The 13,265-nt window shown below is 40.6% G+C and overlaps 1 protein-coding gene across 3 annotated transcripts in view; it reads right to left on the bottom strand.

The window, feature by feature from the left end:
• Positions 1-13,265, bottom strand: part of CCDC18 (coiled-coil domain containing 18) — an 80,946-nt gene that overhangs the window by 41,783 nt on the left and 25,898 nt on the right. For 2 of the 3 annotated variants that reach the window (XM_025201894.1, XM_006021837.3), the window contains 11 exons: positions 11,551-11,697; positions 10,945-11,113; positions 10,526-10,702; positions 9,603-9,712; positions 5,997-6,125; positions 4,132-4,226; positions 3,885-4,008; positions 3,150-3,459; positions 2,146-2,249; positions 1,884-2,041; positions 1,134-1,354 (listed from right to left, as the gene is read on the bottom strand). In XM_025201894.1, the coding sequence (XP_025057679.1) occupies positions 1,134-1,354; positions 1,884-2,041; positions 2,146-2,249; positions 3,150-3,459; positions 3,885-4,008; positions 4,132-4,226; positions 5,997-6,125; positions 9,603-9,712; positions 10,526-10,702; positions 10,945-11,113; positions 11,551-11,684 (1,731 nt within the window). In that variant the 5' untranslated portion in view covers positions 11,685-11,697. Of the gene's footprint in view, positions 1-1,133; positions 1,355-1,883; positions 2,042-2,145; positions 2,250-3,149; positions 3,460-3,884; positions 4,009-4,131; positions 4,227-5,996; positions 6,126-9,602; positions 9,713-10,525; positions 10,703-10,944; positions 11,114-11,550; positions 11,698-13,265 lie in introns of those variants that run through there. The other variant, XM_006021838.3, reaches the window with a different exon arrangement.

The raw sequence follows: 13,265 nt of genomic DNA, 5'->3' as shown, positions 1-13,265 counted from the left end.
GAAGGGTTTTTGAACCCAAAAGCTTGCTTAATAACTATTCTCCAACCATTTGGGTTGGCCTAATAAAAGATATCAGATTCACCCAAGGAACCTTGTCTGCCTATGTACTTAGACCAACATGGCTACAACCTACACCCCTTCACCCAACCAGGACACTCCTCCAGAGATAGATCACACATTTGAAAGAGCCACCTGGATACCACGTGAAGAACTGCTGCAGTACAGAAGAAAAAAACCCCACAAATCACCTTCAAACAAGCACCGAACCTCGCCAACCTCATCACCAGAAGCAAACTTCCTCAGAGCCAGAACACACCAAAAGGATCCAGACCGTGCCATCACAAGAAATGCAAAACCTGCCAACACATCTTCACCACCCTCACTATTACTACACCCCACAACAGAGCCATCAGCATTCCCAGATCTTACAGCTGCACCTCCAGAAATGTAATATATCTCACCCAATGCACCAAATGCTCTGATGGAAAATATGTAGGAGAGACCAAGCAACTGCGCACCAGAATGAACGCACACCAGAAATCTATCAAAGACAGGAATACCCAATTACCTGTGGGGGCACATTTCTCACAAGAAAACCACTCTCTCTCCAATCTCTCAGTCCTGATCCTCAAAGGAAACTTACACAACACTTCCCAGAGACGAGCCTATGAACTCCACTACATCAACCTCCTGGATACTAAAAATCATGGACTAAATATAGACATTGGATTTATGACACATTATAACCTGCCTGACATCCGACTCCCCAGGTACTTCTCCGCTATTCATCCCCCTTCTCTCCCCACAACCCAGCCTGTCTCTCACCCATTGACGCCTCAATCTACATCTTCACTGACTGCCCATCTGGTATGCATACCAGCCCAGTCTCTGGCTTCTTTACTTTTCATTCCATCCAGGAAGAGCACACACCAACTGCTGAAACTTCCTCAGCCTGATGAAGGGTTTTTGAACCCAAAAGCTTGCTTAAAAATTGTTTTCCAACTATTTAAGTTGGTCTAATAAAAGATATCAGATTCACTCAAAGAACCTTGTCTGCGTATGTCCTTGGACCAACACGGCTACAACCTACACCTTTGATCAAAGGGTATGCACTTTCAGCACTCCTAACTTACTTCTCTCTCTAAGTGACTTGTTTTTGCAGCCTTCTCTAGCAGTTCTTCCTGTATGATTTGAAACTGACTGGCTCTCTGGGACATGCTGGTCTTTAAAGAAGAATTCTGTTCTTTTGCATTTGTCAGCTTAGCATGTAGTTCTTCTATCTCTCTAGTATATCTTCGCTTCTCCTTTTCAAATTGTTTGCTGATGAGCTCCAGCTGTTGGCATCTTTGCACCTCTTTTTTTAAGAAAAGAAAAATGTTTAATTAATAAACAAAATTAAAATGAAAGAGAAAATCAAGACACTCCTGATCAAGAAGAAAAAGATCAGTATGTCAACAAGTTGCCAGACTACCTTAAATAAGACCCCGGCTCAAAACTAACCTCAAAAATTGGATATGGACATAAGAATTAAAGGAAAACTTAAGACCTGAGCATAGCAGGCAAGGCAGAAACAACGTTTTCCATTTTAACATTCTGTGGCTGGTCCTGGTCCAGCCAGAAGCAGCTCACTAGAAAAAGAAGATTAAAAAAAAATGCATATCAAGGTCTGGGACAATGATAACTTCCAAAATAGCTAGTGGTTAAATGATCCTTGCTGTTCTTAAAACATCTGTTATGTAATTGTTAAAAACATATTATTTAAATAGGTTAACAGAAAATTAAAGCCCACAAAAATGTTATTGCAGATTCTGTGCTTACACTTAAATGTGCATATGTCAGAAGGAATTTTATAGATTTGAAGTATACAGTTTCAGCTTGCTCACCTGATCTATTTCCAGTCAGTTTTACAGGTTCTGTCTCTAGGCCATGTAATCTGCCATTTTCTTTTTCCTGATCATCAGAAAGATGCTGAACTACTTTGCTGACAGTTAGATTTGCCTGGAGCTTTTGAATTTCTGCTTCTTTCATTGCCAATTTAATTCTATTATAAAAAATAAGGAAATAAGTTGTAAGAAAATACTCTTTTCTCTCTTCCTAATTACCACTCTAAAGTGTAGCCGTAATTCAGGAGCCTAAGTATTGTACCTGAGGTCTGCAATCTGGGATTTATTTGATTCACAACAAGAGGCGTTGTTAGCTTCTTTTGTGGAGGAACTGAGCAGCTGACATTTTGAGTGATGCAATTTAAACTGCAAATTTAGGGAGGGAAAAAAGAAAGGAACTAATGCAAAAACAGACTTTTTATTTCTTTGCAATACAATAAAGTCCCTATTTTGTACAAGCTTAACATTCTGTATGGCACATAAGCCAGTATGTACAAACTTGGTTTGGAACCTAAAATTACATCTCCAACACAGCCATTTTGACAATTCCAAAGTTGCACAGAAAGTATGTTATTTGATTTTTACAGTGCATCCCTTTCCCATTTATGCCAAATGGACTGACCAGTATCCACCTCTAACACACTTCTTTTTGGCCTTGCTGCATATCTACCTCCCTAACTCTGTTCCTCATAAGCCCCCAAACAGATACTCACCTTAGGTATCTGGTGACTACCTCCCATCCAGAGATAAAATATGCCAGTGAAAGTTCTAGTTTGATGCATCAGGACTTCATTCTGATGACTTACATTACACTTGCCAGTCAAAGAAAGCTCATTCTCTGTGGCAGAGTTACAAGCTCTACTGACAAGGGAACTTTGCCCAAATATCTCACTTCTTTGGTCTACCCTGTCTTCCTCTTAAGGCTGGAACAGATAGACACAATGGGCATGTATACACGTAATTTTTGTGCTGCGATGCACCAGAGATCCAATATGTCTGAGCAGACTCAATTAATCACAGACTTCGATGTGTTTTAGTTCAAAAGCGTGCCACCACCATTTTCTCAGCACCGACGCGTATTTTGCCATTTATACAAATGCACGCAACTCACATTTAAAAATGCCCTGTAGCTCAGGCACTGTCTAATAGACACTTTTCTAGCTCTGGGGATTTGGTAGGTCTAGCTAAGCAAAATGTTCATATAAAATATTCAATTAGGATTAAGATGAACAATACACATGTGGAATGATATACAAGTTGCCATACCTCTTCAGATGCACTCAATGACAACTGGGAAATAATACTTTCCAAAGTGCCCAGCTCTTCTCTTGAATCTTCAATTTCTTGGTGACATAACTTCAGGCGATCGTTCTGGTGTGCAATAAGTGCTTTTAGCTCTGCATTTTCACTTATTAGGGATTTTTTCTCTTTTAGTATTACTTCCTTGTCAGTAAGTTCACTCTCAAGCTTAAGGATCTTCTGTTTAGACTGTGTCAGCAATGACACAATTTCAGTGTTTTTTTCTTCTAGGCACTTAATTTCTTCTCTTGTGCTGCGATTCTCTTCTTTTATTTGTCTAGTGGAATAAAAGTGTATATAATGGTGTGGAATAAATAGTGTATATAATGCAAAAACACATTTCAACAAAAACTCTAGGTGAGTGAAAAAAATTTGCTATGACTTAAGCTACTAAAGGTTCTGATGGAAAGGCACCCCTTACAAAAACAGCTTAACTATTTTCCTTCACCGGTATGTCTAAAAAGGACTAACTACTCTTAGAAAACAGAAAATTTGTCACTTGCTTGTAATCTTCTCTCAGAACAACGAAGAACAGAAATAAGAATGAGTTTCCTTTCCATACTAAAAAGGTACCACTAGAAAGCTGAACCATGGCGGTGGCAACCAATATGGCTCGAACAACTTTGAAGATGCACAAATTCAGGACAAAAATGTGCATATGCTCATGCACACACCCCCACACGCACACACCCTTTTCTTTACCTTAATTGTTCTTCTGTGCTTTCAAGTTCATTTCTATAAGCAACACATTTTTCATGCAATTTTTCTCTCTCTTTTTCACAATTAATTAAATTTCTCTCTAAAACTTCTTCTTCAGCCTGAACCTAAAAAGATCATTTTCATTATTATCCAATGAATATTTAAACTATTTAAATATTTAACATATTCCTGTTTCTATTTTAAATCCTAGCGGTGTGGCCAAAAATTAAAGATAATCAAAATCTTACAATTTCTAGTTTTTCAGTTATTTTCTCTCTGTATTTTTTAAAAGCTTTAGTCAGTTCTTCAGCATTAAACAAAGCTTCATTTCTTTGCTGTTCTGCTCTACACAAAAGGAAACAACATATTTTTTTTAAACAGGGCAGATTCAGCACTGCCCTAGCAATCTCCTCAAATTACCCAAAAGCAAAATATAAAGAGTAAATAACTAGCATTAAATGACTAGCCTTCCTTTCAACTTTCTGGTCATTTTAGATATACTTTCTAAATAAATATCAGCTTAATGTCTTATATGAATGAATGAGTCATCTATTAAGCATCTGGTTTACTTGTAATAATATTGAATTATAATCATCTGGATGCATCTTGATACAAGGCCAAGAATGTAGAAGTTGTCTGCGGAACCCTCTTAAAATTACCCAGTGATTCAAGCCTATCCTTCATCTGGGCAGCATCCCTTAGATTAGGCGTGTCAAATTCACAGGCCCTGTGGGCTGGATGAGCTGTATGGGGCCAGACCACGGGCTGGATTGGGCTTGCAAACTGGCCCTATGCACTGCCAGCAGTGCACACCAGATGGTCCCTGCTCCCCATTCAGCACACAGGAATGGACCAGCACATACCATATCAGCACACAGGTCCAATTCAAGATCCATGGACAGCATTGGGGGGGCCATCTGATAGGGCTCCTCTGATTATACATTCAAATATACCTTATAATAACACAATTAAAATAAACAGACCGACCTAATTATTACTTCACTTATTTTTAAAAAGAAAAAGAACTATTTGAGTATTAAGGCAGAATGATTAATTGCACAAACCTCTGGAATTTCAAAAGCTCTTGTACCCAATAACTTGGCCTCTGCCACATTACACTTAACAAGCATTGTTTTCTTTTTGCAATGTAAGACCTCAGCCCTGCAAAGATTTACTCATGCAAAGAGCTATATTTTAGGAATAGCTGCCACTGATTTCTCCACTGTGTAAAGGTAAAGCAGATAACTTATGCAAAATCAAGCCACAGCTCTTAAATATGTGTTTTGAAATAATTACCATATGGATTCATTAAAAAATATGGGGGGGAGAATGGGACACTTTGACTTTCAATATATTTAGTTTCAACCTTAGCAATTTCTTTTTAATTAAAAAAGGACAAAAAATAGATACCAGTCAGTTTGTTTAGCTAAACTGCCTCAATTAAGTCATGAAATGGAGAATGAAAAAAGAAAACAGGCCAACTTCTATATATTTTTGTACGTTACCTTTAAATCAGGGGTTGCCAACTGGGGGTACACATACCCCTGGGAGTACTTGGGAATGCCATTTTTTGTTCTTTTTTAATTAAAAAAAAAAGTGCTAAGGTTGAAACTAAATATATTGAGAGTCAAAGTCTCTCTTTCCCCCCCTCACCCCTCCATGTAGCTCTTTGCATGAGTAAATCTTTGCAGGGCTGAGGTCTTACATTGCAAAAAGAAAACAATGCTTGTTAAGTGTAACGTGGAAGAGGTCACTGTGTGCAACTGAGTCCTGGTCAGTGTCCAGCCGCCGGGGGGATCCCTCCCCCAGCTTGGTGATGGGCCTGTCAGGGGACCCCCACTGCTCAGCAATGGGCCATTGGGGAACCCCCCCCTGCACATCCAGACAGGGTTACTCACCAGGATGGGGTACACTCCTCAAAAAAGGTTGAAAACCCTTGCTTTAAAAAAAACAAGATCTTCCCATTTCATTTAAAAATGTCATCTTCTCAAACATCCATAGAGCATAGAAATAAGCCAACGCCATAAAATGACCATCTAGTATTAGAGGATAGGCATTTGCTCATTAGAATGCTATTTTTTACTCAGAATTTGTTGTTTGTAATTGCATAGTCACCTCTTTCTTTGCTTGCTCTGTTCAACTGAATCCATTTTCAACTTTTTACATTCCTCTTTAAACCTCTGCAATATATGCTCTTTTTCCACCACCATCCTCTGGCTGTGTTCTAATTTATTTTCTGCATCTCTAAAAAAAAAAAAAAAAAAAAAGTTGTGTATGATTAAAAAGCACCTGTCTAAAATATTTTTATATTTATTTAAATAATATAAAATGTTATTTAAAATCATTTAATATATGACACTTGATTAGAAAACTGTTGTGTGTGCATACAGGACTCTGGATGCCACAAAAAATACAAACAACTAAGGAAATTACCTTGTACAAATTTCATTCAGAATTTATCAGACTGCAATCAGATACTATCATTATAACTAGAATGCAGATAGTGGTCAGTAGAATATTTGTTTTAGCCTCACCAATGCAGGGACAAAGAATTAGGTGTTCTTATGATGTCCCTGCCATATTGAGAGGAGACTTCAGGGTTGTATCATATATTTTTACACTGCTTTATATATCAGTGGGGTTGTTTTAATGTACTGTTTTATTTTAAGCCTATATCCATCTTTTTCCCTTCTAAAAGAACCATAAAAATCATAGTGGTGTCAATCAGCATGGGGTCAGCCAATGATTGGGCACCTTGCAGTCTTGACTTTTATACCTGTAATATTGTTCTACACGCAATAAAGACATCAGTTCAGGGAAAAAGTTGTTTTTCCTAAAACTGAATCTGAAAATGTGGGGTCATCTTATATTTAGAATCACTTTATAATCAAAACAATACAATAAATAAGAGTTTAATAGTTCTGCTACCACTCTACTTAAAACAGATCTGTTTCATGTAGATCACAAGATAAAAATGTGTTATTACAGGGAAAGAAGAGGAGCACTTTTTCTATGTTTAGCAGGGGAAAGCATTTTTTCCAAAATATTCTAATTTGCAGATGTCTTTCCACAAGGGCCCAATCTAATACCACTTACACCAGGGGTGTCCAACCTTTTTGAATGTGGGGCCGGATCATGAACTTTTTAATCATCCAGTGGGCTGGGGAGCCATATTCAAAGACCTCACAGGAAGTGGTATCACATCAGGAAGAGATGTCACGTGACCTTTGACACCAATGAAGTTGCAGAAAGTGACAATGAAATGGGTCTGGAAATGTGGTTTAAAATCCATATTTTGTCTACCCCGATCTAGGTTAGGCATAGCTATGCCTATGTTCTACTAGGGGTACGTCTCATGCTTCTGGGCTTTGCTGGTTGCCCCCACCACCACCCTTCCCCTTTCTGCTATATGTGCCAGGATGTTTCTAAGTCTTCCTCAGAGGTACTGGGTGTTGGCTACAGCTGAGGCTAGGGACTTTGACTGGGATGTGCCCAAATTAGTGAAACTTGCTTCACTGGAGTACATGCAAACAGGATCTCCATATGTCAATGATGAGCCTGAATATTTTCATTTCCTTTTGCTCACAGGAGGGGAAATCCTGAGTATTTTTGTATTGTTAATCTATTGTAAGTGTTTATTCTGGTATTGGGCCCAGGCATGGCTTGAGAGCATGGGAAAGTAGTGTTATTTGGGGAGTTAAAAGGATGGAGTTGCTCCCCACCCCGCACAGGTGCCGGGAGCCCACAGTCACTGGCCTGGCCCCGGGGTAGGTGCAGTCTTCCCGCCCCGACTCCAGCCCCGGCCCGGCCCAGCCCTACCTGCGGCGCCCCAGCCAGGCAGGAGGTGGCAGAGGCAGAGAACGAGGGCGAGCCCAGCTGCTGCACCGCCTCCGCGGGTCCGCATCGCTGCGCTGCGCCGGGCTGGAGGGAGCCAGAGCCGGGGCCGGGCAGCACCTTGGGGCGCAGCAAGTGCAGGCTCTGCCCGAGCCTGGGGCCGCCCCGCGTGGGGCGCAGCCAATGCCAACAGCCTGGCCGCAGAAAATGCCTTGGTGGGCCGCATGGCGGCCCGCAGGCCACACGTTGGACAAGCCTGACTTACACAATGTAACTTAGTGATAATTCTGCTTTGATAAGAGATCAGGCATTGACAGAATGTATATGAGGAATGCAAATGAATGAATGTATGATATCAATATAATTGGCTCTCAACCTTACTGGTTAACAACTACTGAAAATAAATACATTTTGCTTCTGTGAACTTAATTTGGACAGCATAACAAATTTGTTCAATGTAAAATGGTTCTACATCAGCGGTCTTCAATCTTTTTTAGACTCAAGGCACCCTGCAGAAAATGACAGCCCTTTCACTCTTTTTTTTTTTTCCCCCTAGTTAAGAAACGAGTAATTTTTTGTTGCAAGTAAACTTCAAAAGAACACGTGTCAGAATGTTTTTGACACTGTGGATTCCAATATGAAATTCCTGGGTTTATCTTGCAAATCACACGTAGGTGTTTGCACATCTAACAGTTCTAATATTGCACAGCACCCTTAAAAGCATCTTGCAGCACCCTGACAATCACTAGCCTAAGTGGTTATAGACCTGCTATATCTACATAACCTCAGTCATAGGTGCACATTTGTGTTTACCCCAGGTAACAAACTATGTACTCATTTTATCACAATCCTTAATAATCACCACTTACTCTCAGAATACAGATCATACATTAAAGACTAATTATAACATTCCAAAAGAACATACACATAGGACAAACATAACATATGAAGTGCTTCAAAGGGCGAGTGGACAGATATACAAATAACCCTGTAGGAAACAACTACTAATTAGAAGTACTTCAAGTTGAAGTGTTGCCTGTTACATGAGCATACACTCAGTACTGAGTATGACAGGGAAATATTTTGTCCTTTAGCACCCCACAGTGCTCTGCTTCCTACCCCCCACAAGGAAGGGCCAGTATGTTAACAAAAACTTTCCTGTGCATTCCACCTCTACTCTACCAGAGCACTCCCCTACCCCACCCTCAAACCAGGAGAGTGGAGACCCTCTGCACCCCCACCAGAACTAGGCGATCAGAGATCCTGCACCTTTCTAGGAGCCAGTTGGGAGCTGGCTCTGCTGCTTGGCCAAAAAGGAGGAAGGGGAAGAGTGGAGCTGTAGGTTGCAGGAGACTGGGGTGCAGAGAACTCACTAATAGGGGAGTGGAGCCTGGTTCCTGTCACAACCAGGAAGTCTGCAGGGTTTCCAGCCTCCCACTTCCAGTGATGTGGGTGGAATTGTTCTGGGAGAATACAGGCAGAGTACACAGGAATATGCTCATTGCAAGTCCACTCCAGGGGAGTGAAGTGGAGCTGCAATCTCCTGTTGTGCCTTCTGACTAGAGAGCATGCTGCTGCATGCAGCAATTTTGAAGCACTCCAACCAGCAGGTCTGGCAGGGGGTTGTGCATCTGTCCATGGCCAAAGTGTTCCATTATTTAAGCACTTTAAAGTGCAGCTGCATTTTGAAGAGTTTCAAATGTTATGTCGTATCTACCATACATACAGCTATTCCTCAAGGAGAAATGTCAAGATCTAGAAAAATCAGCTCTCATGAAGAGCATCACATTAAAAATAATTAGCATGCAGTGTTCACCTACAAAAACCTATGAATTAAAGAAACAGACCAAAAGAAAATACTGATCAAAGGCAACGTTTGTTTGCTACCTCAGAACTTTATCTTGAGCTGTAACTTCTGCTTCCAAATTTACAATCTGTTCTTCTAACAAAGGAATATTGACAGAATGAGTACCTAAAGCTGATTCAAGAAGAGAGATCTGAAATACAAACATATTTGAGGCTCTGTTACAATTTACAGATGTATCCTAAAGGATTGTTAAACAAACATCCGTGGTTGAACCCTGTGAAGAAGACTGTCATGCCTACATCGTATTCACTCTGACTTCAAGACTTCCCCTTCTTCTCACTACCTTGCCAGATCCTCAGGTTCCCTCCTGTGTATGCTACATAATGAAGTGATTTGTTAACATCTGCTGTTGACCTTGGACTTCCATTTTTCTCTTCAAGTACTTCTTCAAGTATTTTTTCTTTATTAACATGTTAATTAAATTGGCATTTATCCATGGTCTGCAATACCCCTTCTCCCAATTCATAACTACTTCTTAATACATTATCAGACAGTGATTTTCAGTTGGAAGTAAGATCTCCTTCAGCTCTATACAGATCTCTAACATTCAACTGGCACACGTCCCACTTTACAGATACAGAAGAATTTAATTTAGTTCAGGCAGACATACTATAGCTTGTGTATAATTCTTAAAATATTACCAAACTGTTTCTCGAGCACTATAATTCATATTAGATAAGTATCTTTATTTAAAAAAAAAAAGATCTTAAGCTGTAAGCTCTTGTGAGTATGGGATGACTTTTTGTTCCTTTACTTCTACAACACCTAGCACAATGGGCTCCTAGTTCAAGACCAGGGCTCCCAGATGTTCCGGTAATACCAATAAATCATAAGAAGATTAAACCAACGGGACAAAAGCATGGTCTATTTAAAATTACAACAGAGCTTTACAAAAAGATATTTCTATCGATATAGCTGACATTCAGGCAGTTAAGATACTTACTCTTGTTTTTGACTGAGCTAGTTCCAAGTTGATAGTTTCAATTTTATTCATTAGGCAGTAGTTCTGAGAAACAAGAGATGAATTTTGCTCATGAAGTATACTCAGCTTCTCTTTAAGATGTTCGTTTTCCTTTTTCTTTTCCATGCTTTTATTAAAAGCAGCAGACACGGAGTGAGACTAGAAGTTAAAAAAACGTTTTTATACACACACACACAAATGCTTTTTTGCAGGACAATCTTAGTTAAGTCATAAAAATCATAATTTCTATCAGTGATATGTCATTAGGATTGACCTGTGCAGTGTTTAGTATACATCTTTTCAAAAGCTTAAAAGCATAAAAAAATGAAACATTTATACAAGTACATGTATGTGAAGCAGATACAGGGTCAAAATTAATAATACTGAGAAATATTACTTACTTTGGTTTTGGATTTCCTTTGAGGAGTCCTGTCCTGGTGGGACACTTTACAAGCACTCTTCCGACCTGAATAATTTTGATATTCACTGCAATCAGGTTGAATAAGATCTTCCAGTGACAGTCCCACAATTTCAGTGAAATGGGAAATGCAGTGAGAACCTTCACTTGAACTAATAAAAGAACACAGTTAAACACAACAGTAAAGTAAAGTACTTTCCCAGGTCTCAGTAGGGTTATTTTAAACACAGAATTCAGCAGAAGCAAAACATAAATAAAGCCAGTTAGTTATGATTATAGTGTATGGCACAGATTTAAAACTACTGGACATGCGTAAGGCCTACTACTTCTGCTTCTGCCTTTACATAGGGCTGGAGTGTTGATGTAATTGTGATGGCACTGGAAAAATGTAAGCAGCAACGGGTTTTTGTGATATCTTTTATAGAATCAACTGTAGAGTTGGGAGAGATGTTAGAAAAAAAGGTTGGGAGAGATGTTAGAAAAGCTTTCGGCCACATAGTGCTCTTCCTCAGGTCTGGGAAAGAAGCAGATAGAGATTCAGCTAGATGGTTTAAGCAAACTAAACCTCTGCCCTTACATGCAGACATACCTGGAAAGCTCTTCCCCTAGATTTTGCAGACTTCTCTCGGTTTCCTTTAGCTGACTCCTTAGTGCCACAACATTTGCAAGCAAGAATTCTTCTTCATCCTCATTTTTATGGCCAGTCCAAAAATTAGATTCCATCTCTACTGTCTGTCTAAAATTATAGTTCATAATATTAACATTGATTTTATTATTGTACATTGTAGAAAATAGTAAATTTTAAGGACATTAAAAAGGCCTTGTTTAGATTTGTTTTTCTTATGAAAATACATACTTACTTATAATTTCAGGGCTGTATGTAAAGAAATAAGAACTATAGCCAACTAAAAATTATTTTTATATTTGTTCTTTTTTCAAGCTAGGAAGTTTAATTAATTTTCATGCTAATTTTCCTGTGGACAAATGGCTGAAAAACTGACTTCCATTTAATTTATTTTGTGATCTATAAAACATATTGATAAGCATTTTGTACATTTACTGTATTAAATAAATGAAACGATGCTAGAGATGCACCGATACAATGGTCCAATATCAGATCAGCACCAATATAAAAAAAATTGGTTGTGTCGGAAATCAGCCTGATGTGGCCGATAATTTGGCTGATAAATGCCCATGCACAGCATTTAGGCAGGGAGGAGCACAGCCCAGCAGCTTGGAGAGGAGCACAGCCTGGCAATGAGGAGGCAGTGAGGAGCACAGCTCGGCTGAGGCTGAGGCCGGGGCTTGTCTGGGGGCGTGGCAGGGGAGGGGGGCTCCTGCCACTGTGCACCGCTGGTCCAGCACTCATCCAGCAGCTCCCACCGCTAGTCCAAGAGGGCACGGGAGCGGGGGAGGCCTGTGCCCACGGATCTGTGCAAGGCAGGCCAGGAAGAGCCCCGTGCAGATTTGGGGGCACATGCCCTCCCGGACAAGTGGCGGGAACAGCAGCAGGAGCCACCATACCACCGGCTCTTAGATCAGCAGTGCGCAGCAGTGGAAGCAGCCTCCCCTCCTCCCCACACCCCCCGGACAAGCCGCAGCTCAGTTCTGCACCCGCTCTGCCCCAGCTGGGCAGCACTTGCCCCAGCCCCACTCCTCCCTCACTGCAGTGACTTTGATCTGCCCCCCCATACCCCTTCCCCCACAGCAGAGTTACTAACTCCACGCAGCTCTCCAAGCTGCCAGGCTGGTATCAGAAATCGGATCGGTATCAGTTGATATGCCTCCTTAAATTCGGCTATCGGTATCAACCCCAAAAATCTCTATCGGTGCACCCCTAAATGCTGCCCAACAGAAATTGTGCTTGTGACCTAAGCTCACACACATATACATTACTCATGCATACACAGAGTGCAGACAGACATAACACTTGACCCCTTCCAAGAATGTCACCTTTTGGGAACCAGTTCACAACTGGCCTGATTTAAAGGTGTCCATAGCACACTGTCAAGGTTTCTAACTAGAAGTTAAGCTTTGAGGCATTGCAGTGCTGTCAGACTGCCATCAGGGAGTGGTAGTAAATACTAGGGCTGTGCAAAGCTTTGGGTGTTGATTCGATTTGGAGGAGATTGGGCCCAATTCAAATCAGGGAACCAATTAAAAGGTCCAAATCAATCTGAACCTCTCCGAATCTTTCAAAAAGATTCAGACAGCTTCAAAGATTTGGGCAGTCCCCAGTGGCTGCAGCATGGAGCTGCAGCCGGACTCAGAGCTGCTAAGTAGGGGGCAGGGGGGCTGGAGGAG

Source organism: Alligator sinensis, unplaced genomic scaffold, assembly GCF_000455745.1.
Source record: "Alligator sinensis unplaced genomic scaffold, ASM45574v1 scaffold199_1, whole genome shotgun sequence".
NCBI lineage: Eukaryota > Metazoa > Chordata > Crocodylia > Alligatoridae > Alligator > Alligator sinensis.
The sequence above is the reverse complement of the archived record's forward strand: the minus strand, read 5'-3'. Positions and strand labels throughout refer to the sequence as shown.